Below are 17,196 nucleotides of genomic sequence, written 5' to 3'. Positions count from 1 at the left end.
ATTCAGGGTGTCCCAAAAATAGTGTCGCAAAAATAAGTCCAGGGGTAGAGCACCCCTGGGGCTGCCCAAATCACCCCCATGGTGAACTTACATAGAGGTGATTTAGGTAGCCTACCTGTGTACTTACGCTTGACACTAATTTTTGGACACCCTGTATATATAGTTTCGTTCAGACAATATTTCATATAATGCACAATACACATTCCCAACTAGCAAATAAATCATTAGGCTGTCAAAATGGCAAAATCAAATGTATGAAATCAATTTTACTTTTAAAACTACATATTCATGCCGTTCCATCAATGTTCAATAATTGTTTGATATTTATTTGCACTTCTATAGTTGTTCATTCGTATTTAAAAATATCTCGGTGTATAGTTACCGCGTACACGCATTAAATTTTTATCGAGATAAAAGTACATAATTATTTTGATTTCATCAATTTTCATTTAAGCAGAAGGTTAAACTTTTGACCCATCGATTGATTCTATTCTGCGTTTTTATTACCAGAAACCACAACTCTGAGTGGCGTGCTAAGAAATAAAAGTATATAATTATTACAATTTTCATTTAAGGAAATGGTTAAACTTTTGACGCATCGAGTGTTTCACAATGATAAAATAACCCCACCACATCCGTGATCGCTGTTTTCGATTGAGCACTTTATTGAGGAATTTCGATGACAAACATTATGGTTTTAGTAAATATACCCATTCACGTTCGTCAATGTCGATTCTGAAAAAAAAGGTTTTTATACAACGAATAAATTAAAAAGTGATAAATCTTACATATCATAGAGTGTATAATTATGTTGGTCGCACAAGAATAAAACCCCAACGTTTTGTGGTTTATGACACTGGTTGCAAGCGGGTTAATAACCTAAACAGAAATACGATACCAGCAAACAGATCATTTATACTACCATAGTGTGGCATTATTGACAGAGGCAAAATGAAGTTAAACACACTTTCCTGTTTGTTCAATTTTCAAAACGTTACAACGATACTGTGTTTTAGCACTTTGATTATATTTGTAATTGGTATCGAAAATTCCGAACTCTCACCAAAGAAAAGAACAGTAAAACGCGAGGTACATGGAAAAGGAACATGTGAAGGTGATTTCCTCTGGAGTCCGGGTAACGATAGCTGTTATAAAATTAAACCTCCGGAAAAAAGCTATCAAAAATACGAAGGATGTCCAGGAAATGAAGTGCCCATTGATTTCTATAAAGACAACTACACAGATATCAATACTTCCTTGGGCACCAGGTTTTGGACTGACTTTAAGCGAGTGTATGCCCATGGAGCCTTTATTAACTGGCGGATTGGAGACGTGAATATGGGAAAACCAGAAATTTCCCTTGGTTTGTCGAATTTTTCAAACGGTCCTGACGAGAAAATGTGCGCAACTGTAGATATCGAAACTCATAAGCTGATGCCAACCAATTGTGATTTAAAGTTCCCGCGATTGTGTGTTTTGAAGCCTGGCCAGGATCCATTGCAAGTGCTTTCCGAGCTGACCATCAATTTTATTAAAACTATGTAAGTTTTCCAATTTTGAAATACGTAATTATTTATATCATAATATCATTAAAAATTCTGAAACTAAATTTATAGTTGTACCACACAAAGCCTAGTTTTTCAGATAAAATCAAACCACGGGCGCATATGCCAAAATAACTAAACAAACCACAATGTTTGATTTTAGCCAAATTAGGATACAAATAACTACATTCATAATATTTATTTGCAGTTATGACGTGATGATTTTCAAAACGAACCTGAACGTATCGATAGAGTCAGATGTAACCTGTTTTACGGACTCCAATGTATTGTTTCCAGAAGAGGTTGATATTTCGAGGAGAATTTCTGATTCAGAATTTGAGGTCAAAGGAAAGTTTGACGGATACTACTGGTGCCTTTCTGTAAATACAAGAAAATACGTTCCCAATGAATCCGAGCGGATTTTATTCATAAAGAATAAACAACACTACGAATCTCTTTCAGTTATTATAGTAGAAATAGACCAAATGGTGTATACATTTAAGAATATCACCAATTTATACAAGTTTTACCCTCCCTATGCAAAAGGAATCGAAATACCGCCAGTATATTATGATTTGAAAAATAATTGTTCAGTATCTCGTTTTTATAGTGACAAGATAATTTTTCATGGAGTCACAAAGAATATGCTACATGAAATCCAATATTTCTCTTACTTCATTGAATCTAGATCAATATTATTTTGTGAACCAAATGGAAGCATTCCACGATTGAATACAGGTGAGATGATATACTAGTGTTTTTGTTTTGGCTTGTATTAATTTAATTTAAGATTGTGTATAATATGTACAAGTACTAATATTTCTGTGAACAGTTCTCTTATTTAATAAATTAAAAACCAAAATTTCCTCTGAAATCATAAGACTTATAAGCAGATACTTAAATACATACCAGCTTGATAATAAACCATATATTTAATATAACATTTACTTCAATAAGGAAAAATACATTATGTTCTAAGAAACCTAACTTTCTTATTGACCGATCTTTTTCAAACTTTCTTCAGGAAGGTAGGTATATAATTATTGAAAAAATGCTAACAAGAAAGCTTAAATAAACACAAAGCTTTCAAATTCTAAAATATAATCTTTAGTGGAACATTAAAACGGCTTCCATGTTGAAACGGAAATGGAACGAACAAACAAACAATAATGTATTATTAACTGAAAAAAAATAAAAAATCATTAAAATAATTAAAATTAAAATTAAATTAATATTAAACCCCACAGAAAACGATCTTAAAGATAATACTAAAAAAACATAGACTGACCAATACAGACCAAATATTCAACAGCTGTGACGTACTAGATATACGCCAATTATACGTTAAAACACTACTAAACTACATTTTTGACAAAAAAAATAAATTTAACATACACAAAATAACACTAACAGACCAGTTAGACAAGCGTACAAAGAAAACATAAAAACTCCGACAATAAATTCAAGCTTTGGACAAAGACACTACCAATACCATGCTATAAAAGCTTTCAACAGTGTAAAACTTTAAATTAAAATTGAGGAAAATAAAAATAAATTCACACACAAAATCACAAAATGGATTAAAGAACAAAAAAGACAATATTACCAAAATTTCATAGCATAAAATAAAAATAAAACCTACACGTAACAAACAAAACCAATATAAACACACATCACTCACAAACACACAAGATTATTTGCATTGTATTATTTTTTAATTTTAAATGTCTTATTATATATTTCGTATTTTTAATTTTAAATGTATTATTTTCTTTTTAAAAGAATTATTTTCTTTTTAATGTATTATTTTCTCTTTAAATAATATGCAGATTTTATTTTCATATTGTAAAATGAAGTCCTCAGCACGGGCAAGCCACCCAGTGAGGCCTACATTACTGGAAAACATAAATTGTAAAAAACAATGTACCAAATAAAAATAAAAAAAAACTGCGTCTCGCCTTTTATTCTAATGAACTTGCTAACGTAGCTCTAAGGGAGGAATGTACAGAGATTCAATTACATATTATATTTTTTAGGTGAGACGAAAATAATCATGAACGCCAACATCAATAATACCGATCTTGACGAATGCAAAATACTGAGATGTGAGGGCGATTTCGGTGTTGGAAGCTATTGGAATATATCAGATTTCTCTAACGAAAATTGTCCTGTAAGTAATAAACTAAACTCAAACAAAGGTTACGCCAAATGATATATCAATATCTTCTATAATGTATGAGTTCTTACTCCTTTAAATATTATGTCAAAAAAATGGTTATGGGTATACCATCTCGTCTCTGATACGGAGGCTAAATTGTGTAAATTAAATGTAAATTGTACCACATACTATGTTTTGAAATCTTCGCTATTTCTGTAAATCGGAAATCACGGAGCTCTTCCTTCGTCCTGTACTATAAAGAAATCCTGCATTTGTCACATTATTATTAAATTTGGTCTTGACGAAGGAAGGGATTACTGAAAACGGTCAACATAATGTTTTTTGGGTGTAATTTTTCACGAACTCTTTTTTTTTATTATTTCAGAGTCCTGAAATCCAGATAAACGAAACTATGAATACCATGAAAGGTATTATTTTTGATGGTCCTGTTTACGTGTCCAGTCTGACGATTGCAGTCGATGAAATCAATAAAGTCCTAAAACTTAAAGAAGAAGTTGAAATACCCTCGAGAGTCCTGAAAGAACTGGATTTAGTTCTCGACCAAGTACACTTGCCCAAGGATCAAGTCCAACTTACCGTCAAAAGATCAAATGTGGATGTAATGGTGGCGGGAAGTACCAATAATGTTTCAATCATAGGAATCAAAGTAAATTCAAGTTCACCAGAATTTGAAGGTTCATCGATGCACTTATTGACTCCAGGTGATATCATAAATATTATTGATCAGTCAATGATTGCCATATCCAAACTGATCTAGCTTAAATATTGAATCAGGGTTAAAAAAATAATGTTAAATCATCTGTGTTTCGCTTCTAATAGGCCAAGGTCAGTTTAGATAATTACACTAGGCCTGTGTAGAATTTGCTTTTTTTAGCACTTTTTAATTTAAGAAAAGCGAGAATGTAACATTAGGCCCCAAAAATCGAAAAATTCTTTAGCAAAATCGAAAGGAATTTGAAAAATAATCCAAATTTACGACGAGTTCTCAAAAAAAAATTTTTTGACCGGTTAGCGGCTGAGTTCGATTCCTCGGCGGGATACAACATTAGAACCACGATGGTAATATGAGGTTTTCAAATACTGTCTGGTTATTCGTAACCCGGGGATGTGTGTCTTTTTTTAGAGCTTAGTATGCAGAAGGGGGAACTTACTCGACCGAGTCATTGAGCTTTGCTTTTTCTTTTCTTTTTTTTCTAATCTATTGCCTTGCTTGATTGGTGGCCCTTTATTAATTTTTTAAGGCATTAGATATAAAAAACGCATGGTGCTGTTTAATGATATCACATTTTCGAAAGTTTTAGAAAAAACAACAAAAGTACGTTAACAGCGCGACCAGAATTAAAACTCAAGTCGACTAGACTATGAAACGATGACTTTTATGACGAATATTAAAAATGTTATGCCGCGAATACATTTGCGAGCCGAGCTTCGTATTATGGGAAAGAAACGAAGTAACAGCAAATGGCGCAAAACGCCGCTCTTTTTTCATAATTCTTGGATCGGCTCGCAAAAGTAAACGCAGCATCATATCATCGGTATGCATTTTGAATTTTTTTTAAATTTGATTTTACGCCCAGCCAGGCTTTTACATGGATTTTAAAAACAGAATATATTTAGTGGGCTATCGAAAATTATAGAAAAAAATTTAAAGCATGATACAATAGTAAACTGATAAAAAACAGTATTAGTTAAACACGTAACATTAACATAAAATAATATAGAAACTAGAACAATACTACATATAAGACAAATCACTAAAACTACATTACCAACGCTAAATTTTGCATTGTAAGTCTTTCCATGAAAATCATACTTGTAAGAAAAACAAACGTATTTTTCATTGAAATAATTGATGTTTGTCTTTCCAGAAACAATTATTGATGTAAATGAAACAAATTTGATAATTGTCAACGTATCGACAATAATGGAAGCTCATCCAATGGCCCAACTTTCATTCGTCCACTTCCGAGATGACCGAGCTTTCCAGCAGACTCACGGAAATATTAAAAAGGTCAACAGCCCGGTCGTGAGTGTTTCCATTAATAATGTTTCATTTTTCGACGAAGGTCGACGAAAATTCCACATTGATATATATTTTAGACCTTTCGTCAGTCAGAAAGGCGACGAGAAGAAGGAATGCGCATATTGGGACACCAATATAGGAAGGAATGGAGAATGGTCCACAAAGGGATGTGAGCTACTTACCAACCGGCTGGGAACATTGGATATCTGCAGATGCTATCATCTTACACATTTTGTCCAAATACTGACAACTTCCGACGTAACAAGCATTCTAGAAGGGCATTACAATGCATTAACAATAATATCAACGTTGGGTTGCTACCTTTCTATTATTGGTCTCGTGATAATTGCTCTTACAGCTATCTTATTCGAACGGTGGAGAAGTGACTTTGTTCATCAAATATGGATAAATTTATCTGCTGCAGTTGGGGTGATGATCATTTTGTTCTTGGTAGTTGCAGAATTAGACTTCGAAAAAAGCAGTGAAATTTTATGCGTCGGATTTGGCATCGCTCTCCACTATTCAGTTCTTTCTGTGTTTAGTTGGATGCTTGTGGCAGCGATGGTATATTATCAAATTATTGTCAAAGTATTTAAATCTCGTGCTTCTGATGACAGGGTTCGTATTCTAATGGCAACACTATTTGGGTGGTTAATTCCAGCTATTCCAATAACGATTTTGTTATGCTCGAGTTATGAAAGTTATACTGAAAACAAATTAACAGACTTTCAACACAAATTTTGCTATCCCAGTGGAATGGGCCTTTGGTTAGCAGTTGTTCTGCCAGCCGTTTTAGTAGTAATTCTTAATACCTTCTTATTTATTCACATAATGCATGCAGTTCGTAAATCGGCGAAACTAAAGAAGCACGATAAGAAAAAAGGACAAATGTTTGGGAACGTTAAACAACTGATAATTCTATTTTATCAGTTTGGTTTGATATGGATATTTGGATTCTTTTCAAACAATTTGGTCGTAGCATATATATTTTGTATTACAGCAACTTTACAGGGCATTGTTCTATGTTATTTTTTTGTGATTGGAAACACAAACACCCGAAATTTATGGAAAGATAAAATTAGACTGTACATGTACATAGTTGCAGGATTTACTACTGGAACTGAATTTTCAACAATTCAATAGACTCGTTCAAATTTTGTAGAAACCTCCAGCCATAAAACAGCCATTGAAGAAGGTCGTGTTTCTATATGTGCCCAAGTTTCGGAGAGTCGGATATGAAATAACGTTAAGCCTATGTACAAAGTTTGTGAAATATAGTAATATTTTACCATTGAAAAATTCACGAAAACCTTGTTCTTCCCAAAATCTTAGTGGTTACAACCAGTCGCGATTCTTGATATTTTTAACTGGTGGTTCAGAAATTGAAGAAAAGATATAATAATCAAAATATACTTACTATTTTGTCGCCGTATACTGGAGAAAGCTTATATAACTAGCGACAGTACGGCATTTTGCGAAATTTCCGTAAAAGTAACTATAGCGAAATGTAAGGAATATAGCGTCTTATCTAAAAAAGAGTTGCATCTTAAATACAAAAATATAAGTATAGATACATTAAAATCAGTACATTTTATTAATAGATTCACAGATGCCATTAAACAAATGGTTGGAGAAGTGCAGGAACAAGAAAATAAATATTTCTATCGTAATAAATAACATTTAACTTGCATCCTTATTGTGCCCAAAGACCGGCCGGCCTACGACATCCGTCCATCTCCGGAGGTCGCGTGGCATCAAACATTATGCTTCGCGGCGCAAAAGGATAGTGTTAATTTTGCGATAACACAGTCAGGGTGTGATGTTTTTTGTATAAAAAGTTTTGTGCTGATTCTATAATGCACAAAATGGGAATACCGGCTAGCTCTTCGACATCAATTTTAAGTGCGGAATTTTGATAGCGTACTGTTTATAATGTGCTGATATTATTATAATGCAAGTTTGTTTGAAATAAATAAGTTTTCTCATTTTATTTAATGGGAGTTCACCGCACAAACGCACTTTAGAAAAACCGCTAATGGTTACAAAGCATCATTATATCCAGGTGGTTGAATTTCAGATGCTGGTCCGATTGAAAGCAAATATATCTGCGAAAACTCATCTACTAAAAATACTCGTAGAACTTTTTTTAAATGATTATTATTTTTTTTTTAGTTAAAGATTATACATTTATATACATTATTTAAGAAATGTTTTGACTGCTGCCTAACATGAGTATTAACATTTTGATATGTTGTTTGATAAGTAAAGTATTAAAATAATACTTCGATGAATAGTTTCTATAAGAGTTGTGTTACGTAAATTTATTTATTTATCGTGTTTTTTTTAAACCCAATAGATTTACGCTGCAAAAATGAGGTGTTTTTAAAAAATATGGACAGTTTCAGCACACTCACATTTTCTTTAAAAGATTTTTTTTCATTAAAAAACCCATTTTAACAGCAAACGCACTTAGATTTCAAATATTTTGCAGGCAAATTGAAAACAATAAACTTTATGAAAAAACTCATTTGTTGCCTTTTAATGTATTATGTAATACCGTGTAGGTATTTAAAAAAAGAAAATTGCGACCAAAGGTATTTTAATTAATTTAATATACGTACTTATTTTTAAAATAAGCCCTTCCTTTTATAATGGTATATTGTAATGTAAAATGTTAACAAATAAACATAATACACATTATATACACCCCACGAAGTGTTTATTGAAATACTTCAAAGTTCTTAATATAAAATCCTTATATGTAAAAAATATAACCTCTCATTCCAAATTCCAATTTACAAAATGTTCCAACACGAGTCACACAAAACACAAACAGTTGTATAGATCATATAATGATCAAAACAAAACTAAAAACCAAAACCGTAGTACTTGAAAGTGCTATTACAGATGAATATGATAGCAATAGACACCGAAAACACAACCTAACCTAACCTAACCTAACCAACATAAAATATTCACAAAAAAATAATTAGCTACTCAAGCTTGAAAAAAAATAGACTGGAGTACAATATACTAAATAGTGAAAGTCGAAGATGCCTGGGATAAATTTAATATCATGTTAGCACGAGAAATAAATAATAACACCAAGTTAAAACGAGGAAAACTCACACACAAAGCCAAAAAAATAAACTATGGATAACACAGGGAATATTAAACTGTATTCGTAAACGAGACAAAATTCAAAAACAAATCAAAAACACACCGTACGACATGGAACCACTTAATTACTATAAAAGATATAGAAACATCTGTGCAATGAAAGCTAAGGAATTATACTTAGGAGAAAAACTTAAAAAGAAAATAATAACCCATAGGAAATATGAAAAATATTTAAAGAAGTTACATACACACAAAAATAATAGAAAAATACTATTGAACATCTAAATATTAACTCAAAAAATGTAGAAGCCAATACAAATACAGAAACTATACCAAATCTTATGAAAGTGTTGGAAAAGCTTTAGCGAACAGTAAAATATATAACACAAACACACTAACACAATCAAATAGATAATACATCAATACAAAACCGACACAACACAGATTTACAGTAAAAACAATCTCGGAAGAGGACATTGACAAAATAATAAACACATTATTTATTTATTTATTTATTTATCAGAGTGGAAGATACTACCAGTATCGCCCTGGTGTAAGACCACCATTCAGAATTGAAACGTTGCTCCAAATGGCTTTAGCCGTGTTTAGTGACTAGATCTGAATAGCCAGGTACTTCCCCACCTTCCTCTTTCCCTTCCCAACTTACCTTCAGCCTCACAACATCCCCCAATTGGGGATGCCATAGTCTCACTGGCTCCAGACAGGAGCAGTTGGGACTCTTGTGAGGTATTCACTATAAAAAAAAAAAAATTAAAAAAAAATTTATGCCTTATTGGGCTTTTAAGTACATAATTTTACAAATTTCATTTTTAACAACAGTAAAAAAACAAACAATAGAAAATCGAAATAAAATATGATGTTTTCTCATACATTATTTACATTTAAAAAGTGATGGACTAATTTGGTTTTAAATGTATTGAAGTTTAAATTAAATATGTCAGCGACATCGCTTAGTTCATTGCCCAACCTATGTATTCTTTCTAACACAGAATTCGTAGCGAAGTTATTGTTGTAGAATAAAATATTCCGTCTAGTATATATTGGAGGTATATGTAAAGATAGTAAATTTATAGTGTCAGGGCAGTCCAACCTTGAATGAACAATTTTATATAATAAAAGGAGATCAAATATTTTTCGCCTTTCAGATAATTTCGATAAGTTAAGTTTACTGCGTAAATTGACATAATTGATTTCAATAATAGGAATACCAATTTTGAAATTAATAAAACGTAAAAATTTATTTTGAATTTTTTCAATTTGTAAACAATGAGAGTTGAAATGAGGACACCAAATGGTTGAATTGTATTCAACCTGACTTCTAACCAGAGACGTGTATAGTAATTTTATAGTTTTTATGTTATTTATTTATTTATATATACGCCTAAAAAGGCTTTTACATAGAAGTGAGACATGATGCAGTACAATAAGAGAATATGTATTATACAGGAGATATTGACAGTAAATAGATGTAATCCATTTTAAAGAAGGTAAAAAATACACACTTTTTTTTTATTTATTTCTATATATAATTTACAGTTTCACAAAATTATTTATATTTATATATGATACATTTCAAACTTATAACTATAATATGTTGTGTGTAAGGTAGGTTTGAGAAGGTGATACTGTATTTTTTTTTATTTTATTTTTTTTATGTGACACCTCACAAGAGTGTCCCTGTCTGTGCAGTGTACATTGAAGGTTACACCCGCCCTGTCCCACCCCGGTATAGGTGACTTATGGTCACCCCTTCGGAGTTCTCGCATGAATCTAATTTTTGAATAAACGGCTCTACAAAGTATATAAATGAAGCTAGACCTTCAATGTCCCCGCATACGGTGTTAGGAAGCGGTATGCGAGCGCTTACAGGTATTAATCCAAGGACAACACAGAACAATGAGCATCAAACAATCAAGTAACAAGTGTCAGGCAAATAGTTGGTGGAGGGAACCCACACTCCAGTACCTGTAAGCACAAAAAAGAACAAAGTGAAATAATAGAGTAACGGGGGAGTTTCGCCGAGCCACGTCTGGCAGTCCTGTTGAGAGATTGGTGGTGGTTGGGGTGACTGGTGCAGGTCAGGACTTCCACACCCCTTAGCCGACCACCCGGTGGTGCCCTGAAGATAAGTATGGGAAAAAGAGGGATAAACCCTAAAGAACCTAGGGGAAAGAAGCGTCAGGAGGTCGGAGGCAGGGTGGAGGTTACCCCAATCCGCACGGTCACCCCTCTGACCACCAACGCTCCTCAGGGGTGGCGCAGGTGATTGGCGGAGTCCCCCGGTAAAAAAAGGAAATAAAAGAAGCTCCAGCAAGGTATGCGGGGACGAGGCCCGTTGTCCAACCCCTATTGAGGAGAAGTAAACAATACAAGACAAACAACGGAGTTCAGTTCTAGCCTGTAAACTCGTTGCCGTTACTGAAAAAAGAAAAAAAAAATACATATAAAAGAAGAGAAAAGAAAAGAGAAAAGGAAAACAATAAACAATCCAAAAGTGCCAAAAAAAACAAAGTTGAAAGTGTAAAAATAAAATCTGCATAGTCTGTAAAGAGGACAGCATGTGAAGTATAAGATAACAAAAAAGTAAAACATAAGAAAAGAAAACTGAAAATAAGAAGAAAAATAAGAGACAAGTTATTTAAAAGAAATGTAAGCGAAAGAAAAATCATCTGCAGCAGCTGGTACAGTAAGGAAAGAAAAATTATAAAAATAAGAAGAACAGAATAGCATAAACAATAATCGGAGATTTGTAAAAGAATTAGTCATGGAGCAGGAGCAATACACCAGGGGTTCTCAGTTATCACGCTAGTCAGCGACTCTAAGCTCAGACCATCTCTCAACCCAGATCCTAGTAAACTTCCTCAGACATTCGAAATTAACTCTGTTAGAAACAAGATCGGTGTTCCACACCGGTCTAATGGGGACATTCAGACCGTCTATCATTTCGTCTCTGGCATCCTTCAAGATCTCACAGTGCCACAGAATGTGCTCGGCCGACTGGTAAGTATTGCCACAAGCGCAATTGGGATGGGTAGACAGGGCAAGGCTGTGAAGCCTCCCCCTGAATTCCCCATGTCCTGAGAGGAGCTGCGTCATGTGATGGTCCAGTTTGAGGAAGGCCCCTTCCATTCGGAGTTTAACTGATGGGAAGAAGGAAAAGGTCCATCTTCCCATGCTCGACCTATCCCAACGGACCTGCCACTCTTTAAGCGAAAGGTCCCTCATCGTCCGAAGCAGTCCAGGGAGAGTTCCCGGTCCACCTGGTGTCAGAACGACACCAAGATGGGTTGCCGGGGATCCTCTGGAAAGTCTCTGCTTGGTTAAGACTTCCCTAATCTTCAGATCGATTGGCAAAATGCCGGCCAAAACTGGCAAAGCGTCCGAAGCAACAGTACGGTATGCGCCAGATAGTGCCAGCAAAGAAGTTCGCTGGCCCCTAGTAAGAGCAAGGAGTATAAGGCAGTTATCCAGGCGGTGCTCCCAAACAGAGGCAACATACGAAACTTGCGCAACGTATACGCCCCTGTACAGAGCACGTAGTGCCGGACTGCGTAGTCCCCATTCAGCGGTGGAGAGTCTCCTCAGCTTTAGGAACAGCGCCTGAGCCTTGCTTGAAACATCTTTAACATGAGCCAGAAATGAGGACGATCGATCGAGTGTTACACCTAGGTACTTGACCGTGTCTGCAAATTTGATGTTGGTGTCTCCCATCCGGATGGTAGGGTTTCTTGTTCTACTGAGAGAGCCCTTCATCAGGAGACCTTTTGTCTTGTGGGGAGCGAAGGTCATCTTATTCCTCTCCCCCCATTTAAAGAGGGTGTTCAAACCATCACCAGCCTTTTCTTCAATTTCCTTTCTGCTGTTCCCCGAGACAAGATACATTTAATCATCCGCGTAGTCGATCATGATACATCCTTCAGGCAAGGGTAACCTAGAGGAGTCGTCAAAGTCAATATTCCAAAATTCAGGTCCCAGAACGGAGCCCTGGGGACAGCCCATATTTACTTCGCGTTCTATAGTAAAATCACCATGGGATATCGAGACAGTTCGTCCCGATAGGTAGTTGTCAACCGATTTAAACAGGCGTTTTGGACAATTCCTACTTTTAACCTTTGTGCGTATCATGTCCCACCACGCGAAGTCGAAGGCACCAGTTATATCTAAGAAGATTGCTACAACATACCTCTTTGTGCAGACCTTCACCCAGTTAAGCGCAAACGAAATGGCGTGCACAGTGGATTTACCCGGGACGAAACCAAATTGAAGTTCACTGGGCGGTGATAGTGTACTGCGAAGACGCTGCCGAATAAGTAATTCCAGGATCTTACCGAGGACTGGGAGCAAGGTTATCGGGCGATAAGCCTTTACATCGGTGAGTGGTTTGCCGTTCCCTTTAGGTATAATCCTGAGCACGCCCCTCTTCCATTCAGAAGGGAAAATTCCTCTTCTCAAGCACGATTCCATCACTTGAAAGAGCTCCTCTTTAGCGTGGACCCAGACATGCTTCACTATTTCACCGTTGAGTCTGTCATGCCCTGTAATGTAATGTAATCCCCTGTCTGTGCAGTGTACAGACAGGGGAACTATGTCACCACCCGGTTGGGCGGCGTTGTGAGGCAGAATAAGGTAGGGCTGTAGGAAGGGATTTGTTAATGTGGGCCTTGAAGAGGCTCGGATTATAGGAGGGAGGAAAAACAAATGCCGGTAGCTCGTTCCACATACGAGCCGACTTACACAAAAACGAGTCGTAAAAACGGCCCGTTCTCATGAAGCCAACGTCAACCGTGAACGGGCGTTCAGTTCGTGTCCGTCGAGTTTCGCGCACGTGCACCGGTGCATCAGGAATCAATGCTGCTAGCTCTTTGGAGCAGGCTCCATTGAAATACCTGTAGAACAGACACAGCATGCCTACATTGCGTCTATGCATTAGAGAAGGCAATCGGTCTGTTAACAACGGATTGTCAATCAGACGGATCGCTCTCCTTTGCACAGATTCAAGCAGGTTTATCAAGTATTTTGGGGCACCAGCCCAAAGGTGGCTCCCAAATTCAATAGTTGGGCGGACTTGAGACTTGTACAGGGTCAGCAGCTGGTCACTGCTGAAGAATCTCCTAGCCCTGTACAAGACGCCCAACTTTTTGGAGGCCTGATTTACTCGGGCTTCTATGGATCCCCGATACTTGAGCTGGTCTGATATAGTGACTCCAAGCATTTCAATGGAGTCTTTATTGGGGAGAGTGCTCCCATCAAATTGCACCAGACAGTCATTGATCTCCCTCTTTGCCGAAATCAGACACGCTTGGGTTTTTGAGACGTTGAAACTGACCAAGTTGGCCTTACCCCAGGCACGAACCATCTCGAAGTTGTGGTCAATTTTTTGCTTCAAAACTTCCCGAGCTGTTCGGACATCATAGGTGGAAGGGGGCCTGTCAAAAAGATAACCCTCGTGAACGGTGCTATCATCATGTATGTGAGTAATATTGTATGTTTCGTGAACACCTCACTAGGAGAACCTGTGCTGAGGTGTTTACGTGGTTATGTATAGGCGTGACAAGTATTTATATGTTGTTGAAGTTTTTTATTTTTTATAAGTTTTAATTTTATTTTTTTTTATTTTTTGGTTTTTTGTAAATTGAATATTCATAAAATTTTAATGGTTTTTGTAAATTGAATATTCATAATAAATATGTAAAAAAATATATTAATATATATTAACATATATGTATTACAAGTATAATGAGAAAATATTAAAACATATGAAGCAATATTAGTAAAACGTAAGAGTAATATAAAGTAAAAAAGAAATTACAACAACACTACATATAAGACAAATCATTAAAACTAATAAACAAACGCTACTCTAATTTGTAGGAATCAACAAAGTGTTGGTGTAGATTATGCTTAATTCTATATATGGAGTCAATAAATAAATCAATAGCATCCCCATACTTGTTGCCCAGATCATGTTATTAAAGTCTTTTGCGATTCTGAGAATAAATCCAAGCATTTGTAATCCCTTACTGGTAATGCTATAAATGAGATTCAAGAAGCGTAATTTGGAGTCAAAAATAACTCCAAGGTCATTGAATTCAAAGACACTTTTTTTAGATTGGCATTTTTAATTGAGTAGTCGAATAATAAAGAGGTTTTAGATCTATGGAAACTGATCGTTTGGCATTTGTTGATAAGATGTAATTTGTTTACGATGCACCATTCATAAAGTTTATTTAAGTTCATTTGTAGAGTTAAACAATCAGAAGAATTACCAATCGATTTAAACATCTTTAGATCGTCGGCGAATAGAAGAAAGTGAATATTATCGAAAATTAGTGAAATGTCATTAATAAATAGTAGGAAAAAAAATTGGTCCTAGGTGGGAACCTTGGGGGACCCCACTTAAGGCAAAAAAGTGTAAGAAAATGTGGAGGTAATTTTTACAGATAATTTTCTGTATGATAAGTAACTTCTAAGCCATTCGAGAAAGTTGCCGCTTATTCCCAAGTGTTCTAATTTTTCCATTAAAACGCGATGAGAAACAGTATCAAAGGTTTTGCTAAAGTCAGTATAAATTGTATCAACTTGAAGACCCTTAGACAGTGCATTAGAAATAAAATTTTCGTAAAGCAATAAGTTAGATGACGTAGATCTGTCTGGCATAAAACCATGTTGAAATGTTGATATAATTGGTTTAATTTGATGCATTATTTTACTTAAGAAGTTTAGGTAGTGATGACATAATACATTTAGGTCTATAATTTTCAATTTGAAATTTATCTCCTTTTTTAAAAATAGGTGTTATAAAGCTACTTTTCCAAATTTCCAAAACAACTTATAGATAAGGATAAATTAAAAATTATTGTAATAGCTTGTGATGATTCGAATACTCACATAAAATAAACGAGACAAACGTACTCCAAAATTTTTTTTGTTTAGACTATGAGAAGATTTATTGACAGGCAGGCCGTAAACGCGTTCCCACGGGTAGGGAGCAGAGATTGCGGGACAGTCGGGTTTTGAATTTGGAGAGGAAGAGAGCTCCGAGAAATGAATTAGAATGATTGGTGATTTAAAATAATGTGTGAAATTACGTTCGGTTAGTGAATTCAGATGGTGTTAAGAAATTGTGAAATACTAAATTAAAGTGAAATATTATTGAATCGGTGTTTGTGTGAAGTGAAAGTGGTTGTACTCAGTGAGGATAGAAAATTGGATAATTTGTAGAGCGCCGTTTTGTGAAAAAACCACCTCAGGGGCGCTAGGTGTTGTGCGATTGCGATTGTGTTTTAAAGTTGTGTTGATTTAAGCGTGATTTCGTATACAGTTCGAACTAGATTACTTATCTTAAAAACATGAAAATAATAATGATAATGATTGCGTTTGAAACAGGGTGAACGTATTTAAAGACAGGAAGTATTTGATCGGATTAGGGAGGAATTAACGATTGGCGAGATGGCGTTCTACCCACGGAGACGTAAACCAGAGAATCAAACAAATCATAAAACTCGGGTTCGAATCCCGACAGAGATTAGAGAAGTACAATTAGTAGGGAGGGAGGGGACCAAAATTGAACAAATTGCAAGGATTTCGCTAAAAGGAGGATGGAATGCCGGTAGGGAGGAGACCGTAAAACTAAACTGATTTAGCTATTTAGTGTGTAACCAGGTAGACTTCACGCTGAGAGTGGGAGATGGCTAACTGGGTGAGTTTTTTTAATATAATTTATTAAATTTCAGAGGACCCTTAAGGACGGATGCAACAGAACAACAGAAACAAAGTTTACAGCCCCTGCCGCCCAAGTAATGTTTCAAAAGGGAATGTGTCAATCAGATTATCTATCAGCTGAAAAAGGGAGACGGGCCAATGACCTTTTCATATGTACGCCGAGGCGCGGTGTACAGTCAGTCGAAGGAGAAGTTTTGCTAGCGTATGACCGCCCGAATAGAAAGCGATCGGATGCAACCAGACAGAACAAAATAAATACTCTTCTTCTGTTGTTTGACTTTCTAATTTGATACTTTTCATCTATTGTTTGACTTTCTAATTTACAAATTGGGATGCACAAAAAACAAATCTAGAGTCAAAAGGGGGAGATGGTAATCTCCGAAATAAAACTACCATCCGAACAACTTTTCTCAACAGGTTCCTTTCGAGAGGTAGGCAGCCTCTTTAAATTAATTGCCAAAAAATCAAACCAATTGTCCGTTCATACCTACCTGAGAGGATAGGTATTCAATAGAAGTTACCCATACCTAATACACGAGGATGCTAATATCCTCATGAAATAATTACTGGAACCAAATATTAAAATA

General features: G+C 35.4%; 1 protein-coding gene across 1 annotated transcript; it reads left to right on the top strand.

Annotated features, from left to right (window-relative positions):
* Positions 1 to 2,218: 2,218 nt before the first annotated feature.
* LOC149422579 (adhesion G protein-coupled receptor G6-like) lies at positions 2,219 to 16,687 on the top strand. Its single transcript, XM_089633590.1, has 6 exons — positions 2,219 to 2,282; positions 3,581 to 3,714; positions 4,088 to 4,424; positions 5,592 to 6,227; positions 13,208 to 13,259; positions 16,621 to 16,687. The coding sequence occupies exons 2-6, from the start codon at positions 3,598 to 3,600 to the stop codon at positions 16,685 to 16,687; spliced, it is 1,209 nt and encodes a 402-aa protein (XP_089489716.1). The 5' UTR covers positions 2,219 to 2,282; positions 3,581 to 3,597.
* The last annotated feature ends 509 nt before the right edge of the window (positions 16,688 to 17,196 follow it).

The sequence above is a fragment of the Hesperophylax consimilis genome, chromosome 7 (genome assembly GCF_061612785.1).
Source record: "Hesperophylax consimilis isolate HC1 chromosome 7, BYU_Hcon_1.0, whole genome shotgun sequence".
NCBI classification, from domain to species: Eukaryota; Metazoa; Arthropoda; class Insecta; order Trichoptera; family Limnephilidae; genus Hesperophylax; species Hesperophylax consimilis.
The sequence above is the reverse complement of the archived record's forward strand: the minus strand, read 5'-3'. Positions and strand labels throughout refer to the sequence as shown.

Bases quoted from the DNA above. Each gene is read 5' to 3' on its own strand.
- LOC149422579 (XM_089633590.1), top strand. From the start codon at position 3,598: ATGAACGCCAACATCAATAATACCGATCTTGACGAATGCAAAATACTG. The intron at 3,715-4,087 runs GTAAGTAATAAA...TTATTATTTCAG, and splicing joins TCTCTAACGAAAATTGTCCT to AGTCCTGAAATCCAGATAAA. The intron at 13,260-16,620 runs GTGAGTGGTTTG...ATTAAATTTCAG, and splicing joins GGCGATAAGCCTTTACATCG to AGGACCCTTAAGGACGGATG.